General features: G+C 38.2%; 4 protein-coding genes across 4 annotated transcripts; all 4 read right to left on the bottom strand.

Moving 5' to 3' along the window:
- Positions 1 to 841: 841 nt before the first annotated feature.
- Positions 842 to 3,742, bottom strand: LOC143451686 (kelch-like protein 36). Its single transcript, XM_076952402.1, has 3 exons — positions 3,005 to 3,742; positions 2,339 to 2,543; positions 842 to 2,167 (listed from the first exon to the last, which is right to left on the bottom strand). The coding sequence occupies exons 1-3, from the start codon at positions 3,241 to 3,243 to the stop codon at positions 1,676 to 1,678; spliced, it is 936 nt and encodes a 311-aa protein (XP_076808517.1). The 5' UTR covers positions 3,244 to 3,742; the 3' UTR covers positions 842 to 1,675.
- Positions 3,743 to 5,536: 1,794 nt separating this feature from the next.
- LOC143451688 (kelch-like protein 15) lies at positions 5,537 to 7,977 on the bottom strand. The gene is made up of 3 exons (XM_076952403.1): positions 7,692 to 7,977; positions 6,902 to 7,106; positions 5,537 to 6,739 (listed from the first exon to the last, which is right to left on the bottom strand). The coding sequence occupies exons 1-3, from the start codon at positions 7,916 to 7,918 to the stop codon at positions 6,263 to 6,265; spliced, it is 909 nt and encodes a 302-aa protein (XP_076808518.1). The 5' UTR covers positions 7,919 to 7,977; the 3' UTR covers positions 5,537 to 6,262.
- A 1,825-nt stretch (positions 7,978 to 9,802) lies between these two features.
- LOC143453098 (uncharacterized) lies at positions 9,803 to 13,029 on the bottom strand. The gene has a single exon (XM_076954245.1). The coding sequence runs from the start codon at positions 11,943 to 11,945 to the stop codon at positions 10,737 to 10,739; it is 1,209 nt and encodes a 402-aa protein (XP_076810360.1). The 5' UTR covers positions 11,946 to 13,029; the 3' UTR covers positions 9,803 to 10,736.
- Positions 13,030 to 14,963: 1,934 nt separating this feature from the next.
- Positions 14,964 to 16,990, bottom strand: LOC143453199 (uncharacterized). The gene has a single exon (XM_076954386.1). The coding sequence runs from the start codon at positions 16,893 to 16,895 to the stop codon at positions 15,765 to 15,767; it is 1,131 nt and encodes a 376-aa protein (XP_076810501.1). The 5' UTR covers positions 16,896 to 16,990; the 3' UTR covers positions 14,964 to 15,764.
- Between the last annotated feature and the right edge of the window lie 1,094 nt (positions 16,991 to 18,084).

The following is an 18,084-nucleotide window of genomic DNA, read 5'->3' as shown; positions in this document are numbered from 1 at the left end:
TCAATCGCGATGATGATGTCATAATAGCTGCTTCGCGCAGCGAGAAGAAACGTGGCGTGATGTTTTCAATCATGGCGGCCGGTGTTGATGACTGAATTCAAACAGTGGCATGGGAATACTCAGTGTTTTCAGTTCGAATTATTGACATTTGAAAGGATACTTGAAGATTTTTGATACTGCAAAGACATTTGTCAAACATAAGACTATGTTTTCTACAACGGCATTACAACTCAGCAAATCGCTTATATGACTTAAACGAAGGTGGTTTGGAAACGTGCATTGCAGCATAACAAACTGTTTAGGTTATTGAAAGATTGTTTACTCTCTCCGTGTAGCAATCAGATTGTTTACGCGTGATTAAACTGAAAACATAACATGTGCCACCTTATAAATGATGTAACCATGAAATGAAAAAATGTATTTACTTTGATCATATTTACTTCTGTTTTGCTTACTAGTATGCTGTTAACTTTAAAAAGATAGCGAGATTATCAAAACCTGGATTAGTGTCGTCGAAAACACCTTTCAAAACACATGGATAAATATATTTTCTTTGTCATCAATAAACCGGCCGACATCGGAAACTAATCAATTTTCTTTCATTACCGGATTGGTGAAATCGGTTTTGTATAGCTTTGTGCTGCCCGTAACAATGGTTAGGCTATGTGTTATTTGCTGATGGTTAATGATTAAGTTGCTGATGATTTTTTTTGCTGACTTTGTATCCTTTTAATGACCCAGGATTTCGACATACTCGTTATTGTATTAGTAAACCGTCGTAAAACTATGCATCGAAAATCTTACACAATAGAATTATGGAAAGCTTCGTCATAAGCAACAGGAGCTCACAGTTAATTGTATTATATATAGGGCAATGGAATCAATTTCCTATTAGCTATACTCTTTTTTGTACTTGGTAACAGTATGTTTCACTGTATGGGACGCGCGAACTCGTTTTGTAAAAATACGTTTAGTCATATTTAACTAAATACCTCATACGTTGGATTCGGGGTTACGATGGGTCATCGTAAACAAGTGCTATTTTGGGTCACGCTGGTAAAACGGGTGATCGTCTGATTACTGGTAGTGATGCAACCTTTGTCAAAAATAAAGGGAAATTTGGGAATTGTAATTGAACTTGACACATACTTTGTTGCATGCAGTGTGTGACTGTGTGGTGCAATTTTTAATGCATTTGATGACGAGAAACGAAACAGAAGCGAAACAATCAGGCAGAATGCAATAGCTCGTCACACGACATACTGTACCGGTAATGCAATTGTTTAAATAAACACTAAAACAAGCCGCAATCTTAAAAATGCTGTAGAAGCCGACGAGCACGAAGATCGGCAATGAACAATGGTGACATGCAATTGATGTAAGCCAAAATCGCTTAGAAAATGATCGTACAGCAAGTATGTAGCATAGCTTTATAAATACATGCAACAATCTGTAATCAATTGTTTTAGTAACACTGGTATGTGCTGTATTATAAGCTGTACTAATTACAAAATTACCTTTTAGTCCTGCAAATACTGTACACAAACATATGAAATCTAAAAGAAATGGAAAGACGTAGAGAAAGGTCAGTCAAGCAGAAAAGAATAGGCTTTAAAACAAAATACAGAAATACATTTAATTATATGTACCTACAATTGGTATAAAATAAATAAGTCTAATTGGTATCAAAAGGACTGTCAACGTCTAATTCAGAGATTTCTGCAAGTCTGTCGACTTCAGACCACTTTCGCTGCACCGGACTGTATTTCATTTTTGGATATTTGTCTGGATCAGTGACCGCAAATACGCAAATGTCGCCTTCGTCATCAACCAAGCTGTTTAGCCTCAATGTCGAATCGAAAAGCTGATTCGGAAGGACTTGACTGACAAATTCCCAATTTTCAACTTTAGGGTCAAACGCTTCGACTTCCCAAACGCTGCGACCGGAAAAGGGGTTATCCACACCACCGACGACCCACAGGCGACCGTCTTTACCCATTACCATAACGTGGTAACCCCTTTCCGCGAGCATGGGTGAGTTAAGCTTTGACCACTCGTCGCTGGCTGGATTATAACGAAGCATGCAGCTCTTTGCTTCGAAATCGTCAAAACCCCCAGAAATGTAAATATTTCCGTCAACTGGTACACCAGCCGCCATGTAAGTCGGCTGTAAAGACAAACTGGTGTTAATAACTTCGTAAAGTGTGCATGAAGCAGTAAGCGTTGTTGTGTGCATCAATGTCTAACCGTTGGCCAGCAGACAACATTTTGTCTTTGGGTAACAAGTAACATAATACAGTCAGAACTCTGCAAGTAGCAATACAAAATTTAAGCATACCTCTGGAAGTTTTGAAATAAAATCCCATCTGTCCTTTGCAGGGTCGTATCTTTCGCAAATGTCCATAATGCCATGTCGATTACGTCCGCCGAAAACGTAAATACGATCGTCATCGGCGCAAGCAACAAAATCCCCTTTCCTAACTTGCATGTCGGAGAGTTTGGTGCAATCGTCGGATCTTGGGTCGTACCGTATCAAGGACCGACTAAAAACATATCAACACTATTTTACTGCCGTTGTGTAACTGATTATTCTCATGGGAGACATATGACAGCATACCAAACTCACAATATATACAACATTAACTTTTCAATGTTTATGATTTGCATTACATGCAAATAAAACGCCCCCATATTAATTTCACTTGAACATTGATGTCAAACAAAAAACACTTTTTAAAGTAAAAGAATGCAGCGTTTGTTTACACTTACAGTTTATTAACAGCAATCAAAATTAAATATAAAACAGTAGCGGACCAGCCTGTACTTTAGCAAGTACCTTTGTTACCCCCAACAAACGACTGCGTAACTCAATTCCCACAGTTTGACAACCACTGTTTCGGTGGAATCATGAAGACCATTTTCAACTTATTTCGGTGATGTTGTTATTATTTAGATAAAAACGCATCCCCATAACGAATACAGTACTGCTATGTCCACATCTCACCTGAAACGGCATGCGTCTCCGCAACTCCTTGTGCCTCCAACCACATAAACCATCCCATTTAATTCCACCACGCTGTGAAACGGGTCACGGCTGTGTTCCGGTGTGAAAACACTGTCCAAGCTACTGCTGGACAGTCTCCGGGACAGACGCGGCATTGGAATAGTCCTTGGAGCAACGACCCCGTCCACGCTCACCCATTTTCGAGCGAATTTCTTTACTTCTGCTTCTTCTGACGTCATTGTAAATTTAGTCCTATTTCATACGGTGTAGTTTGCAGTATATTTGGTGCGGCGATATATTTCCAACTGATGCAGTACCGGATGTCAGAATGTCATACAATTATAACCTGTCAAGTATTTATACAAAGTTGCAAATATGTTTTTCTACAAGTTAATAAGTAACGAAATGCGTGATTCAAGTTGTTGAACTTCATTTAATGAACAAAGTAAGGAATACGTAACAGGCTTTTAGTCCACAACTGATGTAAGCTACCGGAAGCCAATAAAGTCAAACAAGTGCGTAGGCTGAGGCTAATATGCCATCCATCGTACACAAAAGCAGGGTAACGGTTTTTGCCTCTACCTTCCCGGCCAAAACGTTTGCCTTTGAAACCCTTTCTGTAAATCTGCGTTTCCAGCAACTCAGCCTAAAAAGCTATCGACAAGATATACTTGATTTAAATGGTCTTAACCGTCTTGATACGCTAAGTTTTGCTTGCTACAAAGTGGCTGAGTTTTCAACCACAAGCCTAGGCTATGTTTCCAAAATATTCCGGTACAGGTTCGTCATTATTGTCGCAACAGAACCACCAATCAACAACCCTCTTCTCAAAGCCTGCAGTGTACGTGTGGTATGACGAAAACAACATGGCGCCGGTTCAATTGACGCGTTGTTTCCCTTTTTCAGCTGGGTTTTGTTTAATCAATTCTATCGAGGTGCTTTCGTTAAAGCGGTTAACAGACACAGTACAGAAACCTGTGTGGCATAACCCTGAATAGAGTAAACAGCATAAATTTTCACTGTCTTAGGCTCATGTATTATCACACCATAGATGCTCCACATATCTGTCTTTAATGCAGCGTATTATAAATAATTATTATTACCATTGATCACACCGAGATCATTTTGACAGCAATAACATTCGTTTGTGGAACTAAATGGCTAAGTTTAACCAATGGTACTATATTAACGTAGTATGAAGATAGTGTTAATACGACCTTGTGTGTAAAACATACAGGTCATTATTATGTCATTATTTAAAAATGTCACTTCTGACTAAGCTACCTTCGTTAACAGTTTTACAGACATCACGCTCAACAGTTTTGATAAACTCAGCTTTATGCGGCAGCAACAGGTAATAATGTAGACATTGAAAGTTAATAACTGTCAAAAATACGCAATAATGATGTCCAATTTCAACCTACCATTCATGCTTTAAATTCAAACAGGCTTTTACAGTTGTATTTACAGTACTGTGTGGCAAACAAAAACGAACTTTGACATAGAGCAATCTGGTTTGCAACTGCTCGCTGTTGTCGGCTTTGTAATTATAAGAACATTATCATGGAAGGCTTTTGTGCAGAATCACGTAGGAAAGTCAACTTGTCGTTAACCTGACGGAAACTTTTTCAAAAAAGGCTTTAATGACGCAATGTGTGTTTACGACATGTGTACTGTAGCTGTGTATCACAAAACAAGACAATCCTTTCCAAAACAGATTACATCCGTCACTTGATGTAGAAAAGTCATAAAACAATACATTTATGACGCACATAGCGCTGTAACTTGATATTGAAATCTTAAGTCTAGATTGATATTCATTTGTACATAATTACATGTATATTTGTGTACATGTTTATTGCGCAAGCCGTGAAGACGTCTTCTTCATACAGATATAATCTTAAGCTATACTTAGATTGTCGTTCGTGCGAACTAATCAACTTGAGCGGTGCAATTTGAAAGGGCTGGAGCTAATTCCTGTTGGTTTACAGCGATTTATAGCACTGGCGATTACAGGGTTTCCAAATTTTGAAGGTTATTTTGCTTAAGGGCCCGACACTTACACCAAAAAATACAAACACGGGTTTATCTAAATGGAATATGGTAATGATTAACGCCATTTGCGACTTTTCCGTGCTTTTTGTCATAGATTACAGATATCAAGTTGAAAGTGACGTCCTAAACTTTATTTAGGGTTGGCTTTTTCAGAGTGATTAAATGACAATTTTTTGTTGTCTTTGGAAAAGTGCAAGTACATGTGTTGTAATTTCGAAAACCAGATATTACAAACTAGGACACAAATTTAGAATTAATTCACTGTTTGATAAAGAAATGTTTATTGTCGGTATTGTTCACTACTGCCACCAAGGGGTCAATTCAGTTCTCAAATTACAGCATTGGTCATCTAGAAATCTAGCACAGCAGTTCTCGAACTTACGATTTTGTGGGTCGGGCAAATTTCAACTACCGGTAATTTAAAGAAACACTTCAACTCAATTAATAACCACTGCAGCAATAGTCTTTGTACCAAAACATTTGTCCGTGGTCCGGGTTATAGCAGTCATCGCGCAGTACAAGATATGAGTATAATCTGGCACGCATTCAGCCTAGTGGGAGAAAAATAATAATTTTGTGACGGAACGCGCTAAAGTTTGCAATGTTTCATTAGGTGCAATACCGCTTGTTTGCAAAGAAATAAGGTACACTTGCATTCGTGAGATGTACAATTTGTCAGGTTTCCGCGATTAATCCTTGATAATTATAATTTCAGTAACAAAAATAATACTAACTTGATAAGAACTATACAACTGTACAACATTATACGACAATGCTCACTACGTCTAGAATTCAAGTTAAACAAAGGTTTTGTCTAATTGGCAATGTCCCTACGTTTAAAGCTAGAGTTGGTGCTTCAAGTCAATAATATCAAAATCAACAACAATAACACAGAAGCATGTGTCGGCCGTGGCAGAAGCTAGCAACTTGCGAAAGATGTGACACCATGCACATAGGAATACCGGGCTGTGACACCATATAAAAAAAATACAGCACCGTCGTGACAACTGACAGGACAGGAGCACATAAATTATTTTAAACGGTGGTTAAATCCGGCCAGAAATACTGAGAATTCAGCTATTCACAAAAATATTGTTCAGCAGTATAACAAGCAACATATTGGGATAAAAAGTACAAGCGTTAGTAGAAGCAAAAACGCATGAGACATAAAATCCCAAACCATCAAAGAAAACCGAAATGAGATTAAGTGTCGACATCAAGCTCAGACAGATTAGAAAGTCTCTCTATCTCCGACCAGGTGCGTTTACGTGGGCTATACTTCATCTTTGGGTAATGATCGGGATCTGTCACTGCAAAGACACAAATGTCGCCATTTTCGTCCACTAAACCGTTCAGCCGCATGGTGTTGTCAAAGAGCTGGTTTGGAAAGGAGCGACCCATCAGCTGCCAATTTTTAGCCGTTGTGTCAAACGCTTCGATCTCCCAGACATTTCGGCCCGAAAAAGGGTTATCCACTCCGCCTATCACCCACAAAGAACTATCGGCCCCCTTCAGCATGACGTGATATCCCCTTTCGGCCATCATGTTAGAGTCTAGCTTCGTCCATTCGTCTTTTGCAGTGTTGTAACGAAACATAGCGCCCTTCGCTTCAAACTCTCCAAAACCGCCCGATAGATAAATATTTCCGTCCATTGGCACGCCCGCCGCCATGTAAGTCGGCTGTTAAAAAGAAACAGCCAGCATTTAGCGGTTTGGTGCTAGTAGCATAACCTGTATCTCGTTAAATCTTACCATTTCTAGCACGTACGCTACAAATCCTAGAATACGACACGCTTGGGTACAAAAGAAAACATTGCAGTCAAAGCGATCAATGTATATTACCTCGGGCAACTTAGACACGAACTCCCACTTATCCGCAGAAGGGTCGTATCTTTCGCAGATGTCCATTATTCCGTGTCGATTTCTTCCTCCAAACACGTAAATCTGTTCACCGGATGTACAGGCCACGAAGTCTCCCCTCCTGACGTGCATGTCGGACAGTTTGGCGCAACTATCCGTTCGTGGATCGTAGCGTTTCAGGGATCGACTTGAAGTATGAAACATTAAGAATGTAACTGAATTTACTAAACTTGGTGCTGCTAAACGCAAACTTGTTTAAGATTTTAAACAACCATTTATGGCGTAATTTATGCAATGCTATAACAAAAAGATTTTACGGTAGTAACGACAAGCCGACACGGTAGATGCTTAAATGACAGCTGTCGGTGTGCTGGTAACATGCAGACATCTATAATAGCCAGGGTTGCCATCAGTCTCAACTCAAAAATAAGGACGACTAGAAAATCAACGAGGAATACCACCTTAAACAGTGTACAACAACAGAAAGCACCCAATGTTCCTAAGAAAAAAAAAAAAAAAAACAAGACACTATCTGCATGTTCATAATTTTGGTATCTCTTTGGTACAAAATGGTATCGTAAGGTGACAAAATGCCCAAAATAAGGACAAAAGTGCCCACATCCGCCCTAAAAATAAGGACGAAAGTGAAAATAAGGACATTTCTTATAAATAAGGACAAACATATTTTCTAAGACACGGACCTTTAAAATAAGGACAAATCTTATAAATAAGGACGGTATGGCAACCCTGATAATAGCGCTTTATATCTTACCTAAAACGACAACCGTCTTCACAAGTCCTTGTTCCACCAACAACGTATACAGAACCGTGCAGCTCCACCACGCTATGAAACGGGTCTCTGCTGTGCTCACAAGTGCAGACGCTATCTAGGCTGGACGTAGACAATCGTCGGGAGAACTTGAGCACTGGGACAGGTTTAGGGGCCAATACGCCGTCCACGCTGACCCATTTATTCACGAGACGTCTGAGCTCTGTCATTGCTTGACCTAATTTTTAATTTATCTGAACAGCATACCTTTCAAAAAGCAACGGAAATGAAAGCATAAAATGCAGCGGCATTACTGACGAAGTATCAATAACATGTACAGTATTTCCTTGATTAGAAGCAGCAAGGAACGATGCTAGAGTATTACTCTATTGAAAATCGTTCACACACACGAGCTTCTGCTATAGGATTGGCAGCACAGTAAAAGAGTTCGATCGTTTGATGATCTGATTAAAAAATAGAAGTCGTGCGTGATCAAAAATAAAAAATAGTAGCAGCGGCTTCTATTTGAAAAATTACAGTACATATCAGTAATTATTTTTAGTTAGCACTAGAACTGAAGGATTAATGTTCCGCCAACATTGCTATTTAGCTTCCTCGCTGAAGTATCAAACTTTATTGCAAGTACATTCTTATTCTATAGGTACTTCGCCAAGAAGCTTAAAATGTCCTATGTTTGTGACTTTGCGGCACGTTTATGGTGATACGAAGCTTCGGTCGATTGTCTATTGATCGTGTACACTCCTGAATAAATCATTGGACAAGCGTAACTTATCACGTTGCCTGTGTGTAAGAATATTACCTAAAGGTTCATAATGAAATACAATAAGTGAAAGTCAATCGGTCCTTTTGCATTACCACCGTAACTTTTGACGATTACGTGCGTGATTAAAAAACCTCTTGGGAGCCAATGGCATATTTAAAGATATAATACTTACAGCTATGCTAAAGCCGAGTCTAAAACCGACCGCAGGCGTTCTGTAAAAAGCTTTGTGTAAATTAGGTCATAACAGCTCGAAGGTTCAGCTCCAAGAGACAAACAACGCTCAGGTCTCATAAAAAACAGACCGATATGCTCTTTACGCTTGAGCGATTCTCGTCTATCACTTTATTTTCTTCAACGACGTGTGACGACAATATCTTACTCAGTTGCTGGGCTATCTTGCATGTTTACCTTTCAAACTAACGTAAAGCTTTTTACTGTTAACGCCTTTCGTTTACACCTTACTTCAGCGCTTCATAGGTAGGGCATCGACTTAAACGGATATTGCATGATACAACTACTTCCGGTATACCGTGCCTAACTTGAATGGGGTCTTTATGTACTCTACTATCGCTTTTGTTGCCTTTCAATTATTGCATGTAATTAAACCATTACTGTACATAACTATAATAACATTCTTTAATGGCGTTGCAGCTTACAGTACCTCCCCAAAAGGTTTAACGTTGTTTGTATTTTTTCTTCCCTACTTAGTTGAGGTCAGCAACTTAGATTATAAAAAAGCATACATTCAAGCGTTAAACCTAAGCATACATTCCATGATACTTTAAAGTAACACAACAATCACACCTTTTAAATTTAGGTATTCTAGTGCAGAGACTTGGAACTACAATAGCCTGCAAAAGCTGCAGCAGTACCACTGACCAACATTGCTTGCGTGAACTGGCGAAGCTGCTAATCGCACAACAAATTACTGGCAGAAATGTACTAGCCTGAGGCGACTCGTAGATTTAATTAACTCGGATGACATTGAACGTTGTCATTATATTTATGACGTCATACTAGAACGACTTACAAACATCAAGAAATCTATTTCTGCTTTTTGCGAAAGTCAACTTTTGTTACCAAGCTAAGCAAGTCAGGTTTTCCGTTATTTAAGATTGTTTACCAAAAACAGAAAGTTTACCAAAACACAACGTTTCCTAGGAAGATATGACCTTGTAAATGCTCAGACGATCGCACAAGAACGTACAGTAGTTGTGCGTATAAATTTGCACGCTTGAATGACAACAGCATGAGTCGTTCAGTGTCGGGGCGAAATCCTCTACTGCTAGCTTGCGGTGATTTTTTTTTATAGCATCATTCTATGTCAAGCCCGTCTTTATTGTTTGATAAAAGTCCACTTGCTACATCCATATATAGCAAGAAACAGAAGCAGCGATGTTTGATAATCACTTCACGCCAAAATTAGAAACCAATACATCATTGTTCTATTTTCGTGGGTGTGAATTTAATTTATTCGTTTAGGCATAACTTGCATAACGACACGCCCATATAAATAGTTCATCGACATATATCTTACAGTTTACAACTCTCTGTACTTACGAAAGAACGCTAATTGTTAAAGTATGACGTATAATGAGTCCTGAATTTTCTAGATTACGTGTTAGACATGTTCGACTTTTAACACGTGATGGTGTGTTGGCATGACGCTTGAGTTAATAATGAATGAAATTAAACTTTTTCTAGACATGTTTAATCACGTGGCATAGGTGATAAAGGGTACAATTTTTTGCATGAATTTTTCGACAGTGATTATTGCATGAAAGGATGATTGTTGCTACGATTACGTGATCACGCTAATACAGCGAAATGACAATCTCAAAGGAAAATGGAATTACAATTTACAGCAAAAATGAAAAACCTTACAGCAATAGGTTCTTGAAAAACATTATCGAATACAGCAGTACGCTAAACGCCACATGCCATACCTTTGCGTGCACATTAACCACTAAACCATAAAGATTTTATAATATATTATGATCAATAAAAAATAAACTGTCTGACAAATTTTGCATATTTTGGCACGCTTTGAGGATTGCACAGATTATTTCTGTGCCCAAATCAGGGAAAACAGAAAAAAATATTTAAATGCATGTTATAATAATTAAGTAAAATCGAAAATATTTATACATTTAAATACACAAAATCTTAACCATCACATAACAATAACAATGTTTCGGTTAGGAGATTGGGAATAAGTTGTGCTTTTGTTACATCGAACATCCAACGATGTTTCTACGGTAGAATTAGTTGCTGTTGGAACCAGAGACCTGTGAATTGTTCTCGCTGACGCTGCGTTTCCATGGCGACATGAGCATGTCTTTGTACGAAAGGAAGGAACAGATGACAAGCATGAGGTTCAAGAAAACATTGACATCATATATCGTCAAGGACATTCTTCTGTGCTCAGCTGTGCCGTCGACAGTAAAGGTTGACACTAGCAGCAAAGCTATGTCGCTGAAAATTGACAGAGCTCCAAAGATAATTGTACGCCTCATAATCCTTATTACCCTGGCCGTGGAACGTTTAGAAAGGTTTCGCCGAAATGTTGGCCGGGCTTGGTTGTTGCTTTGATTGAAATTCGTCGCGATCGATATGACTTGAATGGAGTCACCGTAGCTATTTTGTCGGATGTTTGGATTCCTCCCGTCTCTGTTGGACTCTTGGAACTGTACCGAGGTATCCTCATCGTGCCGTCGCTTTAAACATCTTGAGAAGAAACTCGTTGGCCTACAACTTAGCTCAACGTTCTTTTGAAGTGGGTAAATAAAAAGAGCGACGAGAATCGTTTGCCCCAAGACCAAAACTGCGCCACCGGCTATCCACGACGCGTCGTCGAGACCTTTGTCTGAAGCTTGATAGGTGCACCCTTTTAGGGAAGATGGGTACGTTTGCGGTAAGGCGGATATTAAAATTACTCCAATCCCAGCAACGAATATAAGGACGATACTAACCACGCTGAAAAACTTCAAGGTTGTACTGAAATTTGTGTTGAGCATCTCGTTATCGTAGAAGACTCTTTGTCGTAACCACAAGAAGATATAAACCGAGAAGAGAACCAGGCAATAAATTGCAAACTGGGCATCAGAAATTCTCTCGCAAGCGTCCATGTCTGTTGCCGAGGTCCCAAAGCCCACGTTGTAACCTACAAGGCTGCTGATGTACCGTATCAAAGACATAATTGCACAGCACAAAGTAGACGTGTAGATGATGCCACCACTGAGTTTGTCTGCGTTTCTCAGCTGTGACCTGGACCACGTCCTAGTTTTGATGCCGTAATGTGAAAGCGAGAATATAATCCATAGCGTGAAAACCATCAAGAGTGACGTAATAAACACTGCCAGTATCCAATCGTAATGCTGCTCTCGAAAGTATTCAACATCTGTGACGTTGGTGGCGATGGTCACGTTCATTTTACAGCAAAAGATATAACTATGCGTTACACTTTGAAACATAAAACTACAGTTAAATTACTGCAGCTCTGTTTGTCTTAGTAACAGCTTTTAATTCATCCTTTCTTGAATTTTCTGCTTGACTGCAACAAAACTTTCTTTTAGAAATAAATTACTTTTGTCATATCCACTTAGAGCTGGAATATTTGCATTTATAATATTTATTTGTTAATATGCATTTAATGCATTTATTTGTTAATATTTCAAACTTCTTGGCCATATAATTTTACTCAAGAGTCATTTAATAACAACCGAACGCCTCAAACGTTTTGTGTCAAACCAGCCAATACTCGTGAACAAGCTTTTTCTAAATCTAGCACACCAAACATGTGTTATTCAGGCTCATGCTGCGGAGCACTGCCTGGCAAACAAAGTGCCGTCTTCCGAAAATGATTAATGGATTACTTTATTTTGACACTTGCTTTATTACAAAAAACGAAAGAAACGTGATTGCAAAGTTTATAGCAGCCAGAAATACATCTTGCGCTTCTGCTTCTCCGTTGTAGATGTTTTTAACGTTTAAGGGACGCAATGCATTATGAACATGAGTCAGCCAATTTTGGCTGCATGCAAAAAAATGAGATAAAAATGTAAAAAAATTGTCAGCTTGTTTACCAAAACAAACTACTCGTACTATTGCCAAATTCCAAAATTGTTAGGCTTTCAAACATGTACATTTTAGTGTCTTTATACATTTACTCAATTTTTTACTAACATGCAATAGGAAAGGAGCGTGATGGAGTAAGTATCCTTTGATATCTGTTGCGGTGCTGTATCTACATTTTCACATGCAAAATGAAAACTTAATCGAACCTTTTTGCTCTCGGTTGACGTTTCCTTCTAAACATTCTTTGAAATGCTAATTATAGCAATAATGCTACAAGGAATTTCCGTTCAGAAGTGGTCAAAACTTTGCAAAACATAAAACTACCAAGAAATAAACACCAATATAAATATCTCAGCTAGTGATGGTAACTGGTTGTGCATTTTTAGTCGTTACAGAGTTTTTATTACGTTTCGTGACGTCACGTTACATCTTGTGATGTTTTGTTTGTTTTCTGCGTGACACTTCGGAAAAGTCGTGATATGACTCAAGTGCAGCAAAGCTTTTAATTAGATAAGCCTAAGTTCCACAAAAGTTTTTTTAAACAATGAATCACGAAAACTTCAATAAGCGACTGAGAAACAGCAGCTAGGAGCCTACAATGTCACTGACGAAGTAATAGTCTGCTTTGATAAATACAAGAGCTCGATAAACGTTGTTGATTTTAGTCATAGTTTGATTTTCTTTTTCTGACTGGAAAATTTTTCTGTCAAGTAGAAGTTCGATTTTTAAACTATAAGCTTAATCAAACTGCATTCTTTATAGCAAGCGATTCATAAGCCACACGCGTACTAATAGCAACAACGAAATAATGTTGTTACTGTTGTTTGTTCGACATAGCCTAAATAATTCCACCAACGCAGTATATGTCACTACTTAAATTATTACGCTTAATCATAGCTCCGGAAGATAGACTAGATATTTTATATCAACGTCCCGTTTACGCTATTGTGACTAATCTAAACCGACATGTACGTAACTATTGATGCAAAATTATTCTACATTTACCTTCCAATAATTAAGTTATACATGCATAAAACATCAAAAAATGCAATTACACAGGTCGACCATTTACTTCTAACTCCATTATATTCTGCACAAAGCTGCACTGTGCATTAGTACCAATGGTGCAATAAATTAATTATCAATTTCGAAACCGGTAAACCTGAAACGTATATATTTCATCACCAGATTGCAAAATCAAACAACGATTTCTTCCTCGTATTACATTATACATTACGAACCAGTCACTATATTAGTCATCGTAAATGAGATCTGGAAATATAGTTATTTGAGGTTGGAAATGCAAGGGAGATGCGTTGTGTGGGTTTAGCCTGTGTCTATGGAAAAAAGTAACTATAGAAATGAATCTTATGGACAAGTGCCAACCAACTCGTGATCATTTTCTACGAACGGAAAGAGAATGACATAATTATCTATGCTACTTTTCAAGGAAGTTGATTGGTGTATGCTGCTGTTGTTTTCTGTTTTGTGCGGTGGATGGCACCGACTCTTTAACTTCTTTGCATGAACATAGCACAGAAGGATCCTGATCCATGTGGAAATATGCCATCGGATTGATGATATTTTTGAGGCATCCTGGGCAATGGCTTTGCAGGGGAAGAATTCATGTTTTATAACATGGTTGCTCTTCTGGCCAACAAAAAGCAAGTCATTAAACCTACGGAATTTGATTTTGAGTGAGCGCATGCAGTTTCTGTTGATAAATGGATAAGTTTTCATTAACTTTTCAAGATTTTAATTTCATAATGGCACACATCAATAACACTTTAAGAAAAAATCACAAAACTATAAGATTTTTATTGAACTTTAGGAGGCAACATTTCCAAACTTTTAGCCACTTGCTGTGGAGTAAGAAAATATGGCCTTATAGCTATCAAAGTATTTGGGTAAAGAAAATGATTGAAAGACTTATTAAATTATTGGCATAAAAATAAACACACGTTTAAAATAAAATTTAGAATTTTTTTGTTATGGAATGCATTTTTATATGAATTACAGAAAAATATCATTATCGCAATAATTTAGCTCAAATTGGTCCAAACAGCTTCCCCATTGGCACAGGTTAAAGTATCTTTTCGATACTTAACTATACGCTGTTGGTCACATTCCGTTCGTTGATAATGTTATTTCAGAATTTTTCGTTATGTTCCTAAATTTTTTTTATTTCTTTGATGGAATTGATAGGGAAGCCCTTTCGTTTCATGTGTACAATATTTTGTAAAAAAACAAGAAGTTTGCCCTTCAAGATAGCAATTGTTTTAATTAAACCAACTTTTTTATATTGAGTTTTACAACATTTCAACTAATTTTCATTTTTCACTTTTTGTTCACGCAACAACTTCACGTGATAGCTAACAAGGAAGTAAAAGTGCTTCGTTGTCATTAGTAACCACTCTTTGACGTAATGTGTGGTAGATGATAACTTCCGTCTAAAAGTAATTTAAAGAGCATTGGTAAAAAACAACTAAAAGTTTAAAGAATATAAACCAGTCGATATCTGCAATCAAAATTTCAATCAAGTGTTTTATTTTTTAAACTGCAACACGAGATATTTTTATTTATAACCTTTGAATCACTGATAAATAACAAAACTGTTGGGATTAGGTCTACCCACATTTTTCAGTGGCCTATAGATATCCATCATAGCCATCGCACGTTCAAATAACGGCTTAAGATAAAACAATTGCTCAATCATTCAGGAGTAAATTTATTAGTGTTTTTTCTTTCTCCATAGATGCTTGATTTGCCACTATTCGGCGCCAGACAGATATAACGTATCGATTTTATAACTAGTATGATTAAAGTGTAAGTGCTATGGCTAGTAAACAGCAAACAGTAATGACATTTACAAGTGAGCCAATTTATGAAAATAAAATGAAGCTAATCAAGTTATTTTAAATTTGTGGAAATAAGCACAATGGAAAGATTCAAGTACGTTTTTTTTTGAACAATGAACATCGGAACATATGAGGGTTATGAGTTTAATGATAGGTATGTCATTTAAATGATTTTTACACTCTTCCAGTGAAAAGACTTTAACAAATTATGCCTCAACTTAAAATCACAACCTCATCGACATAAGCCTTTCGAGTACGGCTTTCTTGCAACAAACAACAATGTCGACAACACAGATTTATTACTGATGTCCCGGTGGTTGCAGAGAAGCAAAGAGCTTAGAATATAAGTTTCTAAGATCATTGTAACGTCTGTCGGTGACAAGGTGACGCCAGCATTTCACTGTAGGATGAGAATGAACATATGACCAGCATCAGGTTCCCGAAGGTGTTAAGGTCGTAAAGAATGTTGGAGACCCTTCGGTTGCCATCCTTAGGCAGAGCATAGTAAGTGATGATGAGGAGTAAAACGTCGGTAATGACAGAGATGATTGCGAAGATGATCGTTCTGAGCATTATCCTGCTCACAACCTTGGTCGTTTTCATAGTAGGTGATCTTCTGGATCTCAAACGCGGCAAAGTCACCGGATGTTCAGACCCTTCAGCCGCATCCGAGGAAGGATTAGATGGTTGGTAGTGAGAGTTTTCCGCGTTGAAAGAGCTCTGTGCGGCGGAGGAGAATTCTGTTCTCGAATCCCTGGCATCCGTGGTGCTCAACGCCAACATCAAACAAGAACCTTCGCAGATAAAACGCTTGAGCGGATAGATAAACAAGAACACGAGCATTGCTTGACCGAGTGTAACAAACACTGAACCAATGATCAGCGTCGACGTTTTGTTATCTTCATTTCCTGGCATGAATATGCACCCGTCAACTGAGGACGGATGTGTGATTGGCACCGATTGGAACAGGAGCACGCACAGCCCGGAAGTAAACAAGAGGAAGATACTTGTAAAGCTGAAAACCTTCAGCAAGCAGTTAAACTTGACTTGCATCATGTTATGCTTGTAGAAGATGCGCTGGCGGAGCCATAGGAATACATACCCTGAAAATAGCATTATGCAATACAACGAGCGAAGCGCATCAGAAATCCTTTCGCATTCAACATCTTTGCCTCCTCCTAATCCGACCGAAAACGACATTTGACTGGCAGTGAGCCTACATAAGGCTGCGAAAGCACAGAAAATTGTTGACGAATAGATGATTCCGCTACTCAGTTTCAGGTCGTTTCTTCTTTTCATCTTTTTCCACTTATTGTTACGTATTCCATAATGGACCAAAGAGAAGAAGATCCAAAACGTCAGAAATATCAAAAAGATGTTGATCGATACCGGTATAATCCAGTCTAAACGTCTCCAAAGTGGTTTTAGCGGTTCATGCGAACTACCATTCAACAGAGGAACTGAAAGGGCTGACACGGTAGTGGTCATTGCAATACGCAACAATTTTTCCTTCTTAACAAAGAGTTATATCTATAAACAAAAAACAACTTACATAGTAAACCATACTTGAACCTTGTGTTTATACATGGACCCAACAAACTCATCTGTCTAAACTTACTGTGTTCAAGAATATTCGTTACCATAAGTTACTCAATAACATTGAAAAAAACATATAGGCAAAAGAGAAAAGCATTTTTTGGGGAAACAACGGGGGGTCTCAGTCTTAATTCTAAACTAGCCACACTATGAAAGAGCTTGTTTAATGTTACATGGAGTCATTTGCATGTAAGTATACGGACAAACAAACATGATATGACACAAAAAATGTACGGTATAAACACTACTGCCTATGCCTTTGCAGATCAATGCAGATTTCTCATGCAAGTATCTTCGTCTGAACTCTCGAAATTCTTTGTCTGAAATTGTGTAATTACCATAATGAAGAATCTGCTGGCTTCATACACAACCCATCCTGTAGTAAATACAAACCTTTGACACACTCTGCATTGTAAAGCTGCCAAACAATGCTATGTTGGGATTAGTTTAGGCTGAGGCAACCTTCGCTGTTGAAAGAGGTACTGAGCTGCTTATTACGCTCCATCAAAGCTGCTTAGTGCGCAGAAAACACAACAACCATAGCACTATTTTTACTACACTTCCTCCTTTAAACATATGACAGGTCTGATGTTCCTATGTTTAGCGGACCGCTAGTCCTAGTAAAGGTCATCGTGGCGTCCAAAAAACCATTGTTCGTTATAACGCCATCGCTGACTTAACAACTAACTTGGTGGTGCAATGATAAACTTGCGTATATAGTTCCCGTCAGTTCAGCGAATATTAAGTGTTGACTAAACCTGTTTGGTAACAAACAGCATATTTGTCCAAAACAGCTATTTCGCTACCGGAATATCCATTCCTCTTTTTTAGTCCAGACAAAGACATCTGCAAACGTAAAAAGTATTTCCCGATTTAACGTGATTCTTGCGCTTTCGAATCCGTGCACGAACATTTATGTTTGTATCGAACGAAAACATCGCATGGTGTTATGTGTGGCGTTAAGTTGTTTTATACTTCAGCGCACCTTTGTTGGGGAAAATATTCAACAGCGAATTGTTCTGCGTGTAAACCGAAAATTTTCTGATCACCCTATTTCCTGTTACAAGCAGTCACGTTTGAA

Source organism: Clavelina lepadiformis, chromosome 4 (assembly GCF_947623445.1).
Source record: "Clavelina lepadiformis chromosome 4, kaClaLepa1.1, whole genome shotgun sequence".
Lineage (NCBI taxonomy): Eukaryota > Metazoa > Chordata > Ascidiacea > Aplousobranchia > Clavelinidae > Clavelina > Clavelina lepadiformis.
Note: the sequence above shows the minus strand (reverse complement) of the source record. Positions and strands in the feature narration are given on the sequence as shown.